Source organism: Bombyx mori, chromosome 8 (assembly GCF_030269925.1).
Source record: "Bombyx mori chromosome 8, ASM3026992v2".
NCBI lineage: Eukaryota > Metazoa > Arthropoda > Insecta > Lepidoptera > Bombycidae > Bombyx > Bombyx mori.
The window spans coordinates 13,529,871-13,545,480 of record NC_085114.1 but is presented as its reverse complement, the minus strand read 5'-3'; the positions used below and the strand labels follow the sequence as shown (position 1 = coordinate 13,545,480).

Below are 15,610 nucleotides of genomic sequence, written 5' to 3'. Positions count from 1 at the left end.
AATAAGAGTTTTATTTTGAGTATTAGGCATTATTATTAGGCAGCGGCTTGGCTCTGCCCCTGGCATTGCTGACGTCCATGGGCAACGGTAACCACTCACCATCAGGTGGGCCGTATGCTCGTCTACCTATAAGGGCAATAAAAAAGGAAGGAACTATGATAATTTATATAAAACTTATATTTTATGTACTTTAAGTATGTTTTTGTTGGTATTGGGTTGTCAGCTTGAATATACTATATGTAGTAGACCGGTATTGTATTTCTGATTAATTAGATAGAAATAAAACTATTTTTACCGTTTAATTTATCATTTTTTATTGTCATTATATTATTACTCTGGTAATTGAAGAAAATATTATTTTGTTCATTAGTAATAAAGGCTTAACGAAATATACTTGTTTGAGACGACTCGCGTTCCAACTATTGGGCATTTTGAAACCACTGGATAAGCTTTAACGTAAGTGCGAGGAAGAGCTTCACAAAGCTTCAATTGACTCATAGAAGACTAACAGACAGACGAGTGTCGATACACTAATAGTTACTTCTTACTGATGGTGGAGCCTCTTGTGAGTCCGCACGGGTAGGTACCACCGCCCTGCCTGTTACTACCGTGAAGCAGTAATGCGTTTCGGTTTGAAGGATGAGGTAGCCGTTGTAACTATACTGAGATCTTAGAACTTATATCTCAAGGTGGGTGGCGCATTTCGTTGTAGATGTCTGTAGTTGGGCTCCAGTAACCACTTAGCATCAGGTGGGCTGTGAGCTCGTCCACCCATCTAAGGAATAGAAAAAAAAAGAAGTTAACTTACCAAATTGATGGTCACGATCAGTTCATACTGCTGATGTTTGTGGCCTTTCTTCTTCTTACCCTGGGGAGTCTTGACACCAGCAGCCGCCGCCGCCTGCTTCGGGGGAGCGGTCTTGGCTGATCCCTTCTGCGCTGAAGGCTTAACCGGGGTTTTGGGACCACCTTTCGTTGAGGCCCCTGTAATGTTGAAATTGAATTTGTTATTTTCTTATCTTAATTAGCAAACCCTGACCTCACTTAGGGCCGCTAGCAAACTTCAAGAGCTCACGAGGCTAATCTGAAGGTTTTCTGATTTTTTGAAATCGAAATCGATACAGCTTCAGTTTATGAGGAACAAGTTTATAAGAACAGCTTATAAGGAATCCCCCAGGCGGGTACCAATTTTTCTAATGAATAAAATATGTTCACGATTGACTTCCACGGTGAAGGAATAACATCGTGTAATAAAAATCAAAACCCGCAAAAATTATAATTAGCGTAATTACTGGTGGTAGGACCTCTTGTGAGTCCGCGCGGGTAGGTACCACCGCCCTGCCTATTTCTGCCGTGAAGCAGTAATGCGTTTCGGTCTGAAGGGTAGGGCAGCCGTTGTAACTATACTGAGATCTTAGAACTTATATCTCAAGATGGGTGGCGCATTTACTTTGTAGATGTCTATGAGCTCCAGTAACCACTTAACACCAGGTGGGCTGTGAGCTAGTCCACCAATCTAAGCAATAAAAAAAATGTATTTTTTTTATCGCTTGGATGGGATAATACATACATACATATGTACATACACGCATCGACTTCTTAGAGTTTTAGGAAAACTATTCCCTTGTTATTGATTTGCAAACTACGACATCGGCAGAAGACGGAAAAGACATCTCTTTTATTGCATTGATGGGCAAACTTGCGGTTCTCCTGCCGGTAATTGGCTACCATTGGCTCATTCGCGCTAATAGCATCGCCAGGTACACAGTCAAGGTGCTAACGTTCATCATCAGAACAGAACTATAGAATCTGAATACTGGATCATTTCGGGAAACTTTCCTCTTAACTAGAAATTGATTTTAAATTTAGATTGTAAATCCGCTTGCATTGCTCCGGCGAGCCTGATTCCAACGTGGAGCTGTGATGCGTTGAGTATGACTCATGAAGGGTGAGGCACCCGATGTAGTGTAAAAGCTGAGACTTAGAATTAATGTATCAAGGTGGACAGCAGTTTTGCCTGCGTTGCGTACACACTCCAGTGACCTCTTAAAAAAATCAAGTGAAACGTCAATTTGTTTACAGGTATGGGCAATAATAAAAAAAATGTGTATAAATCTAACGCAGAAGCTGTAATAAGTAATTATTTATCAGGATCCTTATCGAAATCCTAATAAAATAAATATTCATAATATGTTGTATTTTTTTTTGAGAAATTCTGAAAATCACTGACCCTTTTGACAGGGCGGGGTCGCCTTCTGCCCAGCAGCATTCTTCTGATTGACATGACCGCCGCCGTCAGCTGGTTTGTTTCGAGCCTGCGGGAGAACAAGAAAAAAATTAAAGTTATCTAGTAATGCTATACATTAACCAAAGCTATCACACAAACGTCTAAAACCCACGCGAGCAGGTACTATCGGATACTTTTCTATTGCAAAGCATTAGTACGTTTGTAGAGTCCTTTTTTGTTGTCTAGATTGATGAACGAGGTTTTAGAAGAAGAGGTAGACCTAAGAAAAAAATGAATGGATAGCGTGAAAAACGATATATGTAAGAGGGGAGTGAATGAAGAAATGGTATATGATAGAGGAGTATGGAAGGAGAAAACTTGTTGCGCCGACCCCAGGTGAGTGGGAGAAGGGCAGGAGAATGATGAAGATGCTAGATGAACGAAGACCAACTGAAGGTTAAGTGGCTGACGGAGGCGATAGACATCGTAAAATGCCGCCACCCACCTTGAAACTTACTGTACAAAAATTGTCCCACTCTTCAAATTTAAACGCACGACTACTTCGTGAAAGAAATAAGCAGGTTGAAGATACCCATGTCAGGGTTACAATGCGTCCTACAACCAGCTCATGGAAAGATCCAAATCTTCTTCTTCGCGTTACAGAAGATTAAATATTACCAGCAATGGTGAACTCAGTACATTTTTAAGGTTTTCCTTTTTCTCGACTACTTCAAATTAATAAATATAAAATAATTTATAAGTATTAAAATGTTTGGTCTATTAAAAATTACTTTCGACCTATTGAATTAAACGTTTGTGATTAATACTCAAAATAAATACTTTATTCATGTTCAATCGACTACATTAAAATACGGAGACCAAATTGTGAAAGGTTTTAGATTTAAGCATATAAAACATGTAACTTAAAGTATAGAGTATTCGAAAAGCCAGAAATTTGAAACTTCGTATACATGTAGAAAATACATGTACTTAATGGATAGGCTAATATTTAGATGAGTGTTGGAATCCCTACACCAGTTGCGGGGGCGTTAATGATGAGAATCTTTATGGGGGTGAAAAATAAATATGTTAATTTTAAATGCCCAGCGAAGCGGACGGGTACAGCTAGTATTTTATATTACAATGAAGTATTCACTTCGACTGCATGTTTCAAAATTAGACCGTGTTGAGATTCCCATGTTGTCCATTACCACCGATAATCATAAGTCATTACTAGCTCATTTGATATAAGCAAAAAAGTCATTTGGAGAATGAATTTTATTTTATCCACTACATCAGCCCATTTCCGCACATAATTCGACAAAATTATCGTTATGATAATAACACTACATTTTCCTCTTTCTCCGTGTAATAAATATACTTAGCATAATATTTTTGCTTAGTTTTGGGGAAAATATTATTCTACCGGCCACCCTGTTTAAAGAAGTTGATTAGCGTAAAAACAGTTTGGCTTTATGCCACGTATCTAAATTCCTAACTTTATTTGATGCCGTTGAGGATTTAAAAGTTTCTCAAATGTGATTTCGAGGATTGAGCTCATGACTCATGACCCTCATAGTGCGATGTGGTCCATGAGGTCCGTTACCATCGTATTGTTAACGCAACCACCTATTACTGGTGGTAGGACCTCTTGTGAGTCCGCACTGGTAGGTACCACCACCCCGCCTATTTCTGCCGTGAAGCAGTAATGTGTTTCGGTTTGAAGGGTGGGGCAGCCGTTGTAACTATACTGAGATCTTAGAAGGTGGGTGGCGCATTTACGTTGTAGTGTCTATGGGCTCCATTAACCATTTAACACCAATTGGGCTGTGAGCTCGTCCATCCATCTAAGCAATAAAAAAAAAAGAATAAAAAACGAACTGATTAAAATCTCGTATATCATCACACTCTTTGATATATTAACATCCGTTACGCGGCGAAACATTATAATTATTCAAAGGCGCTATTAAATTGAATTATATGCTTCAAATACGAATCTCGACGCACTATGGTTTTATAAATTGTTTAAATAATTAAGTACGTATTAATCATGATAGTTTTTCTGAGTGTTTTTTTTTTCTTGTAATTCTAATTGAAAAAAAAAAAAATACTCTCCACCTGATGGTGAATGATTACTGTCACTCTTCTAATACACGACAGCAAGAGTTACAGTGCGTTGTAACCTCACATGCACTAGGCCGTAGACCTCGCGCGACACTTGTCCTGTGATAGTGATACATTGCGTGTACTACAAAAATCATTCTGTATTGCCTTAAAATCGTCGTGGCCTAAAGGATAAGACGTCCGGTGCATTCGTATCGAGCGATGCACCGGTGTTCGAATCCCGCTGGCGGGTACCAATTTTTCTAATGAAATACGTACTCAGCAAATGTTTCACGATTGACTACCACGGTGAAGGAATAACATCGTGCAATAACAATCAAACCCGCAAAATTATAATTTACGTAATTACTGGAGGTAGGACCTCTTGTGAGTCCGCACGGGTAGGTACCACCGCCCCGCCTATTTCTGCCGTGAAGCAGTAATGCGTTTCGGTTTGAAGGGTGGGGCAGCCGTTGTGACTATACTGAGACCTTAGAACTATATCTCAAGGTGTGTGGCGCATTTACGTTGTAGATGTCTATGGGCTCCAGTAACCACTTAACACCAGGTGGGCTGTGAGCTCGTCCACACATCTAGGCAATAAAAAAAAAAAAAAAAAATCACGTACCATACATGGTTATGACGTTTTAAGGCCGTTCTCGCTCTGAAGTTTGGCTACATTTTTAGTAGGACCTCTTGTGAGCCCGCACAATTAGGTACCACCGCCCTGCCTATTTCTGCAGTGAATCAGTAATGCGTTTCGGTTTTAAGGGTAGGGCAGCCGTTGTAACTATACTTGAGACCTTAGAACTTATATCTCAAGGTAGGTGGCGCATTTACGTTGTAGATGTCTATGGGTTCTAGTAACCACTTAACACCAGGTGAGCTGTGAGCTCGTCCACCCATCTAAGCAATAAAAAAAGCAATGTATGCGTTTAAAATCAAAGCGTCACCGTTATTTTATTTCGGATCTTTTCTTTAAAGTTTTAGCTTCATGGTGACGGGAATCACTAGTGTTGCATAGTATCTTCCTCTGCAGAACGATTCCCTTATAAAAAAATGGTTTATCAGAAAATGAATTTCATGATGATGTAAATGAGGTACGTACGTAATTTTTTACAGCGATTACAAAATAAAATCAAAGAAAAAAACATTTTAAATTTTACAAAATTATATCTTTAATGGCGTGAAATATAAATTTATCGATAACATTTAGTTTGAGAAATGACGCTTATACGTCCCAAGAGGCTCCAGAAGTATCTATTACTTTGTCAAATGTCTTTTAAATTTGACAAATACGTCATAAGTGACAGATTGATTGTTATGAATAAAAGCGTAGAGCGCTGCGATGATAACATTAAATGTTATTATTTTAATATTACACAGTGCAAAACTGATTTAAAAAAAATGTTATCTTAGAACTTTTCAATTATTTTTTTCAATTCTAAACTAAGACCATCTCTACGGTTTTTCTAATAAAGATTTGTCATGAGAAATAACTTATCAGGTTTATGTTTGTTTAAATGTTATGACAATGTGATGGTTATCGCAACTCTTTGCAATAGCTAAGCCGAATTAGTTTTTTTTTTTAAGTTTTACTTCTCTTGGCCCTTTTATCTTTTGGAAAAGCAGATGGAACTTTCACCGCGTGACGTGCACACGATGTGACATAAAATACATTTCATTGTTATAGTCATATAGTCATTAAATTACTTCCGTTTTTTTTGTTACAATTTTCTTGGTCACAGACGTCTTATTCGTCCGTATTGTTAGGAACATTATATTTATTAACGTTATTGAAATAAACGAGCTCAAATATTATTGTAAATAAGTTGCTGAACCCATTTCTACACTGTAGTCATGAAACTGTTAGGATAATTTTATTTAAATTGCAGTACCTAATATAAACAGACGTAAAATTAATAACAAAGTCTATCTAAGTATTATTAAAATATATTTATTAAGAGCCAATCCTCATGCCCATTATATAAGTAAATATTATTATTAAAGTAGTCAGACTATTCATTTGTAGAATAATTCATGATTTAAACAATAGTTTCATGATTATAATAAACTTGTATTGGTCTTAGCGTTGTGTTATATAGCCTATCTATAGCCTTCCTCGATAAATGGGCTATCTAATATTGAAAGAATTTTTCAAATCGGACCAGTAGTTCCTGAGATTAGCGCGTTCAAACAAACAAACTCTTCAGATTTATAATATTAGTATTAATAATAATTGACAAAAATAATTATATCTAGAACTACGGGTGGCCCATAAGTCCTTTGATATGAAAAAAAATTTATTAAAATAAAACTAATTACATTATGAATTAAATTTTTATTTACATAAAAAGCTTAAAAAACGGGAATTATTTTTTGAAAATAACATCTCCTAAATGTAATCCGTTGCGATCACGGCACTCTTGCAAACGACGTCTAAAATTGTCGATGACTGCGCGGCACGTCACTGCTGAAATGCTTGTCATTTCTCTGCGGATGTTTTCTTTTAGGGCCTCAATTGACCGCGGGTTTGTGTCGTATACTTTAGCCTTAAGGTAGCCCCACAAAAAAAATCCATCGGGGTCAGATCTGGACTACGTGGAGGCCAGGAAATGTCTCCTCTCTTAGAGATAACTTTGCCAGGAAAAAGTTGACGGATAACGGGTATAGCAGTGTTAGAGGTGTGAGAAGTGGCCCCATCCTGTTGAAACCACGTCCTGGCATTAAAGCCTGAAAAGTTTTGCAATTCTGGTATGAAAAACTCTTCGATCATAGCCACATATCGCTCCGACGTAACAGTAACTGCGCGCCCTCTGCCATCCTCAAAGAAGTAAGGCCCTAGGATACCATGGGCTGACATAGCGGCCCAAACAGTCACTTTCGGACTATGTAAGGGCTTCTGATGCTTAAGTTTTGGATTGATGGGGCTCCAATAGCGGCAATTTTGTTTACTAACATGCCCGTTAAGATGGAAATGAGCCTCGTCAGAGAACATTATGTTATTGAAGGAAGTAAACCGATTCAACATTTCATTCGCATAATTTTGTCTTTGAATACCGTCAGTTTCCTTTAATTCTTGAACCAACTGAATTTTGTAAGGGTGCATATGTAAATCTTTCTTCAAAATCCGTTGTAACGATGTCCTGGATACGTTTAATGCTCTGGCGCGCTTACGAGTTGACTGTGTCGGATTTTCGCGAATAGACTGTGTCACTGTGTCTATGTTTTGTTCCGTACGTGACGTCCTTGGGCGACCCAACCGCGGTTTATCTAACGTCGAACCGGTCTCCTCGAACTTAACAACCCAGTTCTTAATCGTTTGAAGAGTTGGAGTGTCGTCAAAGTTGTGTAAACCTTTGTGTTCTCGAAATTTACGCCGCGCAACGGTTGCCGAATTGTCGTTTTTATAAAACTCGCGCACACAAAACGCACGGTCCGCTCCGGTAAAACGCTCCATTGCGACTAAATTCCCAGAAACCGAAGTTACTCCCCCCGCTTCCCCTGCACCGCTCACGCGCGCCCTGTTCGTTTTATTCAAATTTTACTTTTCAAAGGACTTATGGGCCACCCTGTATTATCGAACGGAGATTACTTGAATTGTGCTTTCAAGCACAGATAGCCGCTGCTAGTACTGAAGCTGTACAGTTGAATATATAATATGAAAATCACCGATGGCTAATTTAAACGCAAACGGCTTTAGTTCGAAGATAAATCAAACATATAAACCAGTTATTTGAAACAAAGTCCAGCTTATGAAAACAGTATACGTCACACGATCCACCTTAACGTTAAATAGGCCATAAGCCCGTACCAGTAAATCTAAATTTTGCTTCCAAACGTCCAAGATAAGGACAGATGATATTATTTTAAGCATTTGTCAAAAGTTTTATCTGTTCCCTTAAATTACGTAACATATTTTAAATAGGAGGTATTAATCAAAAAGAAAAAACGAGGCGCCATTGGTCAAAGCGCCAAAGGCGCCAAAGGTCTTAGTTACCGGGTCCTAAAATTCATTAAAAAAAGGCGCCATTTTATACGTCCCAATATTATGTTTCTCTTGTTATGATTTGCAGATTTTTATATATTGATCATTGACGAGTTTTCATTATTATTTTTATTTAGATATCCTTTCATCCGAAATCAAACCACATTATCATACCGTAGAGGTTTCTACGAAAAAGGAAGTAATCGGCATCTTCACAGCCGGTATTACCTTGCGAACGAATACAAACAGACGCCTCGTTATTTTGTGACAAAAAAAATAGTATCAGCCAAACGCGCACGTGAAGATTGTGCGTTTTTATAAAGAGTTACAATCTAGTTTAATTTGTGGTATCATTAACGGCGTGTAATTGTCTGGGCGCCAGACCAAACCTGCAGGAAACGAACTATAATGTTTCTATATATATAAAAATGAACTGCTGTTCGTTAGTCTCGCTAAAACTCGAGAACGGCTGGACCGATTTGGCTAATTTTGGTCTTGAATTGTTTGTGGAATTCCAGAGAAGGTTTAAAAGATAGATAAATATGAAAATCCTCGGAATTAAATAAAAATAAGAATTTTGTTTTTCCATTGATGTGTCCCCCGTCGGACGGATTCCTTTTGTTTGTTTTAAGTTTATTTTATACAAAAGTTTAGGTATTTTATTTCTCGATTGAAGCACTACGAAGTGTGCCGGGTCAGCTAGTGTTTTTTAAAAATATTCGATATTCAGAAACGATTTTGTTATGACGCAAATTTAATTCTTCGTGATGCCAACAATCTTTCGAAATCAACTTTATTGGAATACGTTCATAATTAGAAAAATCTAATGACACGAATGATGCAGTAAGTAGGCATGAGAATATAAAATTGCAACTCAATAAGTCGACGCAATTAAAGCTATGTTTAATGCCTTTTAAGCCTTTATGTTACTTATGACGACGCTTGCAGCTGAAAGTAAGTATTGTACTTTTTGACGAAGCATGTTGCTGATAACTTTATTTCTGTAATCTGACGAAGCATGTTGCGGATAATAGCATGTACTTTTGGGTTAGGAATATTGTGTTCTTTTTTTTTATAATTTAATAAAGATTATTTAAATTAAAGCTACTTTTACAGTTTAAGTACACTGTATGAGTTTTTGGGCTCACCTGGGGCGTAGGTTTGTCAACCTTAAATGTCATTATTAAAATAATTATGTACTAAGTTTATTATTACTAGAGGTCCCACAGTAGTCGAAATTCGACTATAATTAATTGGAATTGTAAGCTTGTACACTATTATGATTGTATTTTATGCTCCTATAATCACAAATTTGGCCAAGGCTAGACTTTAAAAAAATATTAAAAAAAGTTTGACAATAAATAGTATGCATGCGTGTGTGCTCAAATACATGGTATGTAGTGTGTGTAATGTTTTTTTTTATTGATTTAATGTATCTTTTACGGATTATTTAAAAAAAATATTAGCATTATGCCCTTCTTCTCTATATTCTCTATAGGTGTGGAATATTTCATACTCCTCCGTCCGCGCAATTTTCGTAAAAAGGGATACAAAGTTTTTGCTTCACGTATTTAAATATAGATTATCGAACGAAAAGAAAAAAAAATACGCAATGCAAAAGTAAAGTCCGGAATTCTTAACACATTTGACTAGTACAAAATGATGACATGTAGATCTGTTAATTGTTATCTGTCTAGAAATAAACGTTACAATGTATGAATATCGTTATTGTAATGGCCAACATTACTATTTTAATGCCTACGCTCCATTGTATAATACTGTATCGTTAAACACGTGTGTCCATTTCTTTGGGGGGATCACGATAAATAAAAAATGTGTGCGTGTACTAGTGTACACACGTAAGAAGTGAAACATTAATGCTATCCCTACTCCGTTGGAGAAAGTGAAAGTACTCTTCGTCTGAACCAACCGTGGTAGGGGCAAGAAAAAGATGGCGCGTAACGGAAAAATGTGACGCGTAACCGAAAAATGTGACGGTAAATTTTTTTCCAACGCCGATAAAGAAGTTTCACTTCAAAAAACTCAAGTGGTTTAGTAGATAATTTTAGAATTCTACACCTGCTTTTTTATTGATATATTTTATATGGGTGTGGGCGTGACGTACGCAATTTAAATTTTACAAATTTGAGTTTTTCGTTTACCGAATTCGAAGCCCGATCGAGTTGGGTTGAAAAATTTTATATGCTGTTACATTTTTTCCGTGTTTACTAGTCGATAGTTGAATGTGTAATTGCTATTAACCTTATTCCGCAATCAAATGAAGTATGTCGTCATCGAACGAACTTGTTTTTTCTCGCAAACAATGCCAATGACAGAGCCAATGTCAGCTTCACATCTAAGGACAATATCAAATAACTCTCAATAAATAATATGCATCAAGGAACTATTTAATATTATTGGTGCTAGGGAGTCTTATGAGCCCGTAAGGGTAGGTACCACCGCCCTGCCTATTTCTGCCGTGAAGCAGTATTGCGTTTCGATTGAAGGGTGGGGCAGCCGTTGTATTGTAAAACTAGAACTCATATCTTGAGGTGGGTGGTGTCATTTACTTTGTTGATATCTATGGTCTTCGATGGCCACTAAACAACTGGTGAGCTCGTCCACCCATTTAAGCAATAATAATAAAAGTACACTAAATGGCCCTTAGGTAAATTAAAGAATATCAATCTCGTGATTTATTTGTTTTTTATTTTAATTTTTTTCATTCACGAATCTTACATGATTACCTAGGCGCTAAAACGAATTGAAACATTTCATTTTCAAGCGCAATTATAGTAACTCTAAAACTTCTAAAGCCATGCAAATATGAAGTTAAATTGTTCTGTCAAAACCTTTTAGTGTAAAACCGAGAGCTCTGCCTTGATACGGGCTTAAGTAGCACAATTAATGCACAGAGTTGGCTGAACGTGATAACGATCTCCCCGCTGTTTGAGTGCTTTAGCTACAGAAACCCTTTGGTCCCCTTAACCGTTACTACGGCTTTGTCTAGTTTATTTTTCACAAAATCATTTCTTATTTGTTGAAAAAAAAAACTAAGTCTAGGAAATTTCAAAGCGTTAACAACAGAAATACATAGGGTGTGTAAAAAAAAAACAAAAAATCATTTTTAAGTTATTTAATTTATATACATATGTATGTGCTTTCATGGCCGGCCACTTGGACGTGAAGCCGTGGTACATGACACCGTGGCACATGGCCATTCACATTGTCTGTCTCAGTTGTGCAGTCTAACAGTTGTACCATACTTCTAGTCGGATCGCATTACTGCTACGTAGCATATATAGTAAGTATATGTGTGTATGTTATATATATATATATATATGTGTGTGTGTGTGTATTTGTATGTATATATATTGTTTTGTATCTTGTAATATGTATATATTATTATATGTAATGTTTACTGTATGCACTAGGTTTGTGTTCTTAATTCTTCTTTCCTTTTGCGGGCCTACTGGAAGAGATTTCAGCATGAAATAAGTACTGCCCTTGTACTCTGTATTCTTATTGACGTGTCTTTTCTAACAGCTGTGTGTACAAAATATATTAAATAAATAAATGAGCAGGGCGGTAGTACTTACCTAACTCCATATATTTAAAGAGTTCAAATCACAATATTATTTTTGAGTGCAATAAAATTTATACTACGTTTCTGCAAAAGTTCTGAAAATCGGTACCTCATTTCTGTGTACGTGAGCTGTATTATAATATTCCATTTCCAATATTCCATATCCAATATTCCACAAAATATATATATCTATATATCTAAAAATGAGTTGCTGTTCGTTAGTCTCGCTAAAACTCGAGAATGGTTGGACTGATTTGGCTGATTTCGGTCTTGAATTGTTTGTGAAAATCCAGAGAAGGCTTAAAAGGTACATAAATATGAAAATTCTCGGAATTAAATAAAAATAGCAATTTTATTTTTCCTTTGATGTGTCCCCCCCGTCGTACGGATTCGTTTTGTTTGTTTTAAGTTTATTTTATTCAAAAGTTTAGGTCTTTATTTATCGATTGAGGCACAACGAAGTCTGCCGGGTCAGCTAGTTATAATATAATATATGTTCTGCAATACTTACAGCGGCTTCGCCCGCGTGATTAAAGAAAAATGCCAATGATTATTTCTACACTTCGAGAAGGCGGCACGACATGAAAACCCTCTTGTCGTGGCCTCCGAGAATTACATACCCGATTCTGTAGACCGATCCATTAACGGTGCTTTTAGGTACCACAAGCACCGGTCACCGTCCTCGTGGAACCCGTCGCTTGCGACGAAGGGCTCGACGAGTGAATTAACCTATAGACACAGCCCACTGAGTTTCTCGCCGGATCTTCTCAGTGGGCCGCGTTTTCGGTCCGGTGGTAGATTCTGCGAAGCACTGCTCTTGCTAGAACCAGTGTTAACAACACTTCCGGTTTGAACCCTGTGAGCTCACCCACATGTTAGGGTGAAGGTGAAATAGCCTCTCATAGGAAGGAAAAAAAAGTTTCTAAAGCCGCACGTAATTTTTTTAAAGACAATAAAACAGTTTGGTGAGATATTTTTTCGGGACCTTCTGAACGAAAACTATAAGTTTTGAAAGAATCATGTTTACCATCAATTTACATTAAAAAAACAGTCAAAAAGTAGATACATTGGTACAATATAAGCGGTCTTATTGCTAAAAGCGATCTCTTCCCATTAATAATATTAGTAAGTTTAAATATTATTTATGTATATCTAATATATAAAATTCTCGTGTCACAGTTTTCGTTGCCATACTCCTCCGAAACGGCTTGACCGATTTTGATGAAATTTTTTGTGCTTATCCTGTATCTATGAGAATCGGCCAACATCTATTTTTCATCCCCCTAAATGTTAGGGGTAGTCCACCCTAATATATTTTTTTTTATTTGGACTTTTTTTTTTGTTATAATGAGGTATTATGTGGTTGAATGAGGTTTTGTTATTTTTATTATATATTCCCTCATCGTTCACAGCACTACATACCTCATTCATTCATTTACCACATCCTTACACACTTACAATAAGTTCGTTTTTTTTTTCTACACTAGAAATTCCCTAGAAATCTTATATATGGCAAAACAATGTTTGCCGGGTCAGCTAGTACTCTTATATACGTGTGTTTCGTGCCTGTAGATATTTATCGCCTTGTACCTAATTGTATTTAAAAATGCACGTAGCATTATCTCCTCTGCATTACTGATAGAGAACGCATTAGGCCTTAAGTCCAACAATGTACACATAACAAATAAATAAAATGTAATAAAAATACATAAATAATATGTAGCGTTTAAGATAATTATCATAGTCGGCTATCTACCGGTCAAAACAAAAAAAAAAACAGTAAATTTTCCGAATCGAATAATTTATTTCATTATTTCAATTCTAAAGATAGATTCCAGTGCTCGTTTGAAAAATTTACAAGATCTACAGACATGTCAACGGGCTTAAAGTCATAAATTTCAAAATATTCACGAGTGTTTTTTATTATTTTTTATTAATATAATAAAATTTATTGTTTTTATCAAGGTATGCGTTTTATTGGGATTCATTTTTATTTTCCGGTTGATTTTTGATAATTCAATTCATCATCAATGGTCGAAAATGTGATTGCTTTTTTTGCCTATCTAAGCTGATAGTCTTGAGAGGCTATTTCAGCGTAACCTTAATTAGTAGGTGAGCTCACGGGGCTCAAACCTGACGACGTTGCTAACACGAACCCTAGCGAGAGCCGTGCTTCGCAGAATCTACCACCGGATCGGAAACGCGACCCACTGAGAAGATCCGGAAAGAAACTCAGTGGGCTGTGTCTGAGGGTTAATTAACTCGTTGAGCCCTTCGTCTCAAGCGACGGGTTCGACGAGAACGATTACCGGTGCTTGAGGTACCTAAAAGCACTGTTAGTGGATCGCAAGGATCCGAAATGACGTGTTTTGGGCGACTTCGACTGCTTTCCATTCTGTCCGCAGGATCGGGAATGAATATGATTGCAAGGTTTCACCGTGGGTAAGAGATAAGGCAATTGTTATTAGATTTAAAATAAATTGAACACAATATTCGTTTGCTCAGCCAATTGTGGATATCTAATTTGCGTTTTAGGAAATTCAAGTTCCCTAGAACATAGCACAGTGCCTTGCGCGATTCGAGGTTTCTTATTTGGCGCGTCAACTGTCATTTGTCGTTGCGTATGAGAAGAAATAACAGTAAAAGTATATTGCAAATGTTTTCATTAAACAAAGACAATGCGGCGACTGTTTCCTGATACAACAGTCAAGGTTTTGCGAGTTGGTCTTTAACACAATTTTATTAAAAGTAAATGCGAGCTTACTGTCTCTAGGGAACGCGAGGATTTTCACCAGTCTTTCCTTCGTCTTTCTACTGCTGTTGTGGCACTCGTTGGCGGTAGTATTAGAAGATTAAGAGATTATTTTGTGAGTTCGCGACAGACGAAATTACTAAGAGGACTTGCTAAGACTAGCCTTAGCAAGAGCAGTGCTTCGCAGAATCTACTGAGTAGATCCGTCGAGAACCTTTGTGTCCCCGCACTAGGTTTCCCGCCGAACTCTTCGTCGTCTAAGACGAATTCGATGAGAAGGATGAGCTAAAAGGACGAGTATTTGATATTTTATCTCTTTTGCAGTTGACTGCGGCTTGGTGAATACGCCCGCATTGGTAACTTTTACGAGCGATGGTCATTGTTCACCGTCTTGTATAATGTATGATCGCCTGCGAAAGGAACAATTAAAAAGTTTTTTTTTTTCCTACCTATGCAGACAGAGATCTGACGAGGCTCAAATCTGGTGAATTTCGGAAAGATCGGAAATGCGACCCACTGAGTAGATCCGGCGAGAAATTTAGTGGGTTTACTCGCCGAGCCCTTCGTCGCCAGCGACGGGTTCGACGAGAACGATGACTCTGTTCGATATAGATTTTTTTTAATTAATATTGATACATATCACTTGCGCTGCATATATACTACCCACTTGTCTTTAGCTTTGAGGTCACATCCCTGGCACTTAAAATAGAAAGTCAGTGATAAAAGTTAGGATTTATTAAATTTTTAGCGCTTGGTTTTCATTGGATTGGTTTAGTTGAAATTTTAACACACTTCTGATTTTTATATAGGAACTTATAATTCTCTCATCGACCTATGTGCGGAGTGGCTACATAAAAACGGGGGAGGATTTTTTTCGAATTCTCCATCGCTCCTTGCTGAATATGTTTGAAATATTTTCTTTTATAATATCTATGTGATAGCTATATTTATAAT

At 37.1% G+C, this 15,610-nt stretch overlaps 1 protein-coding gene across 2 annotated transcripts in view; it reads right to left on the bottom strand.

The window, feature by feature from the left end:
- The window catches only part of LOC101741854 (calmodulin-A), a 226,652-nt gene that overhangs the window by 17,898 nt on the left and 193,144 nt on the right, over nucleotides 1–15,610 (bottom strand). For both annotated transcript variants that reach the window (XM_038012378.2, XM_021346267.3), the window contains 2 exons: nucleotides 2,231–2,315; nucleotides 809–984 (listed from right to left, as the gene is read on the bottom strand). In XM_038012378.2, the coding sequence (XP_037868306.1) occupies nucleotides 809–984; nucleotides 2,231–2,315 (261 nt within the window). The remainder of the gene's footprint in view (nucleotides 1–808; nucleotides 985–2,230; nucleotides 2,316–15,610) is intronic.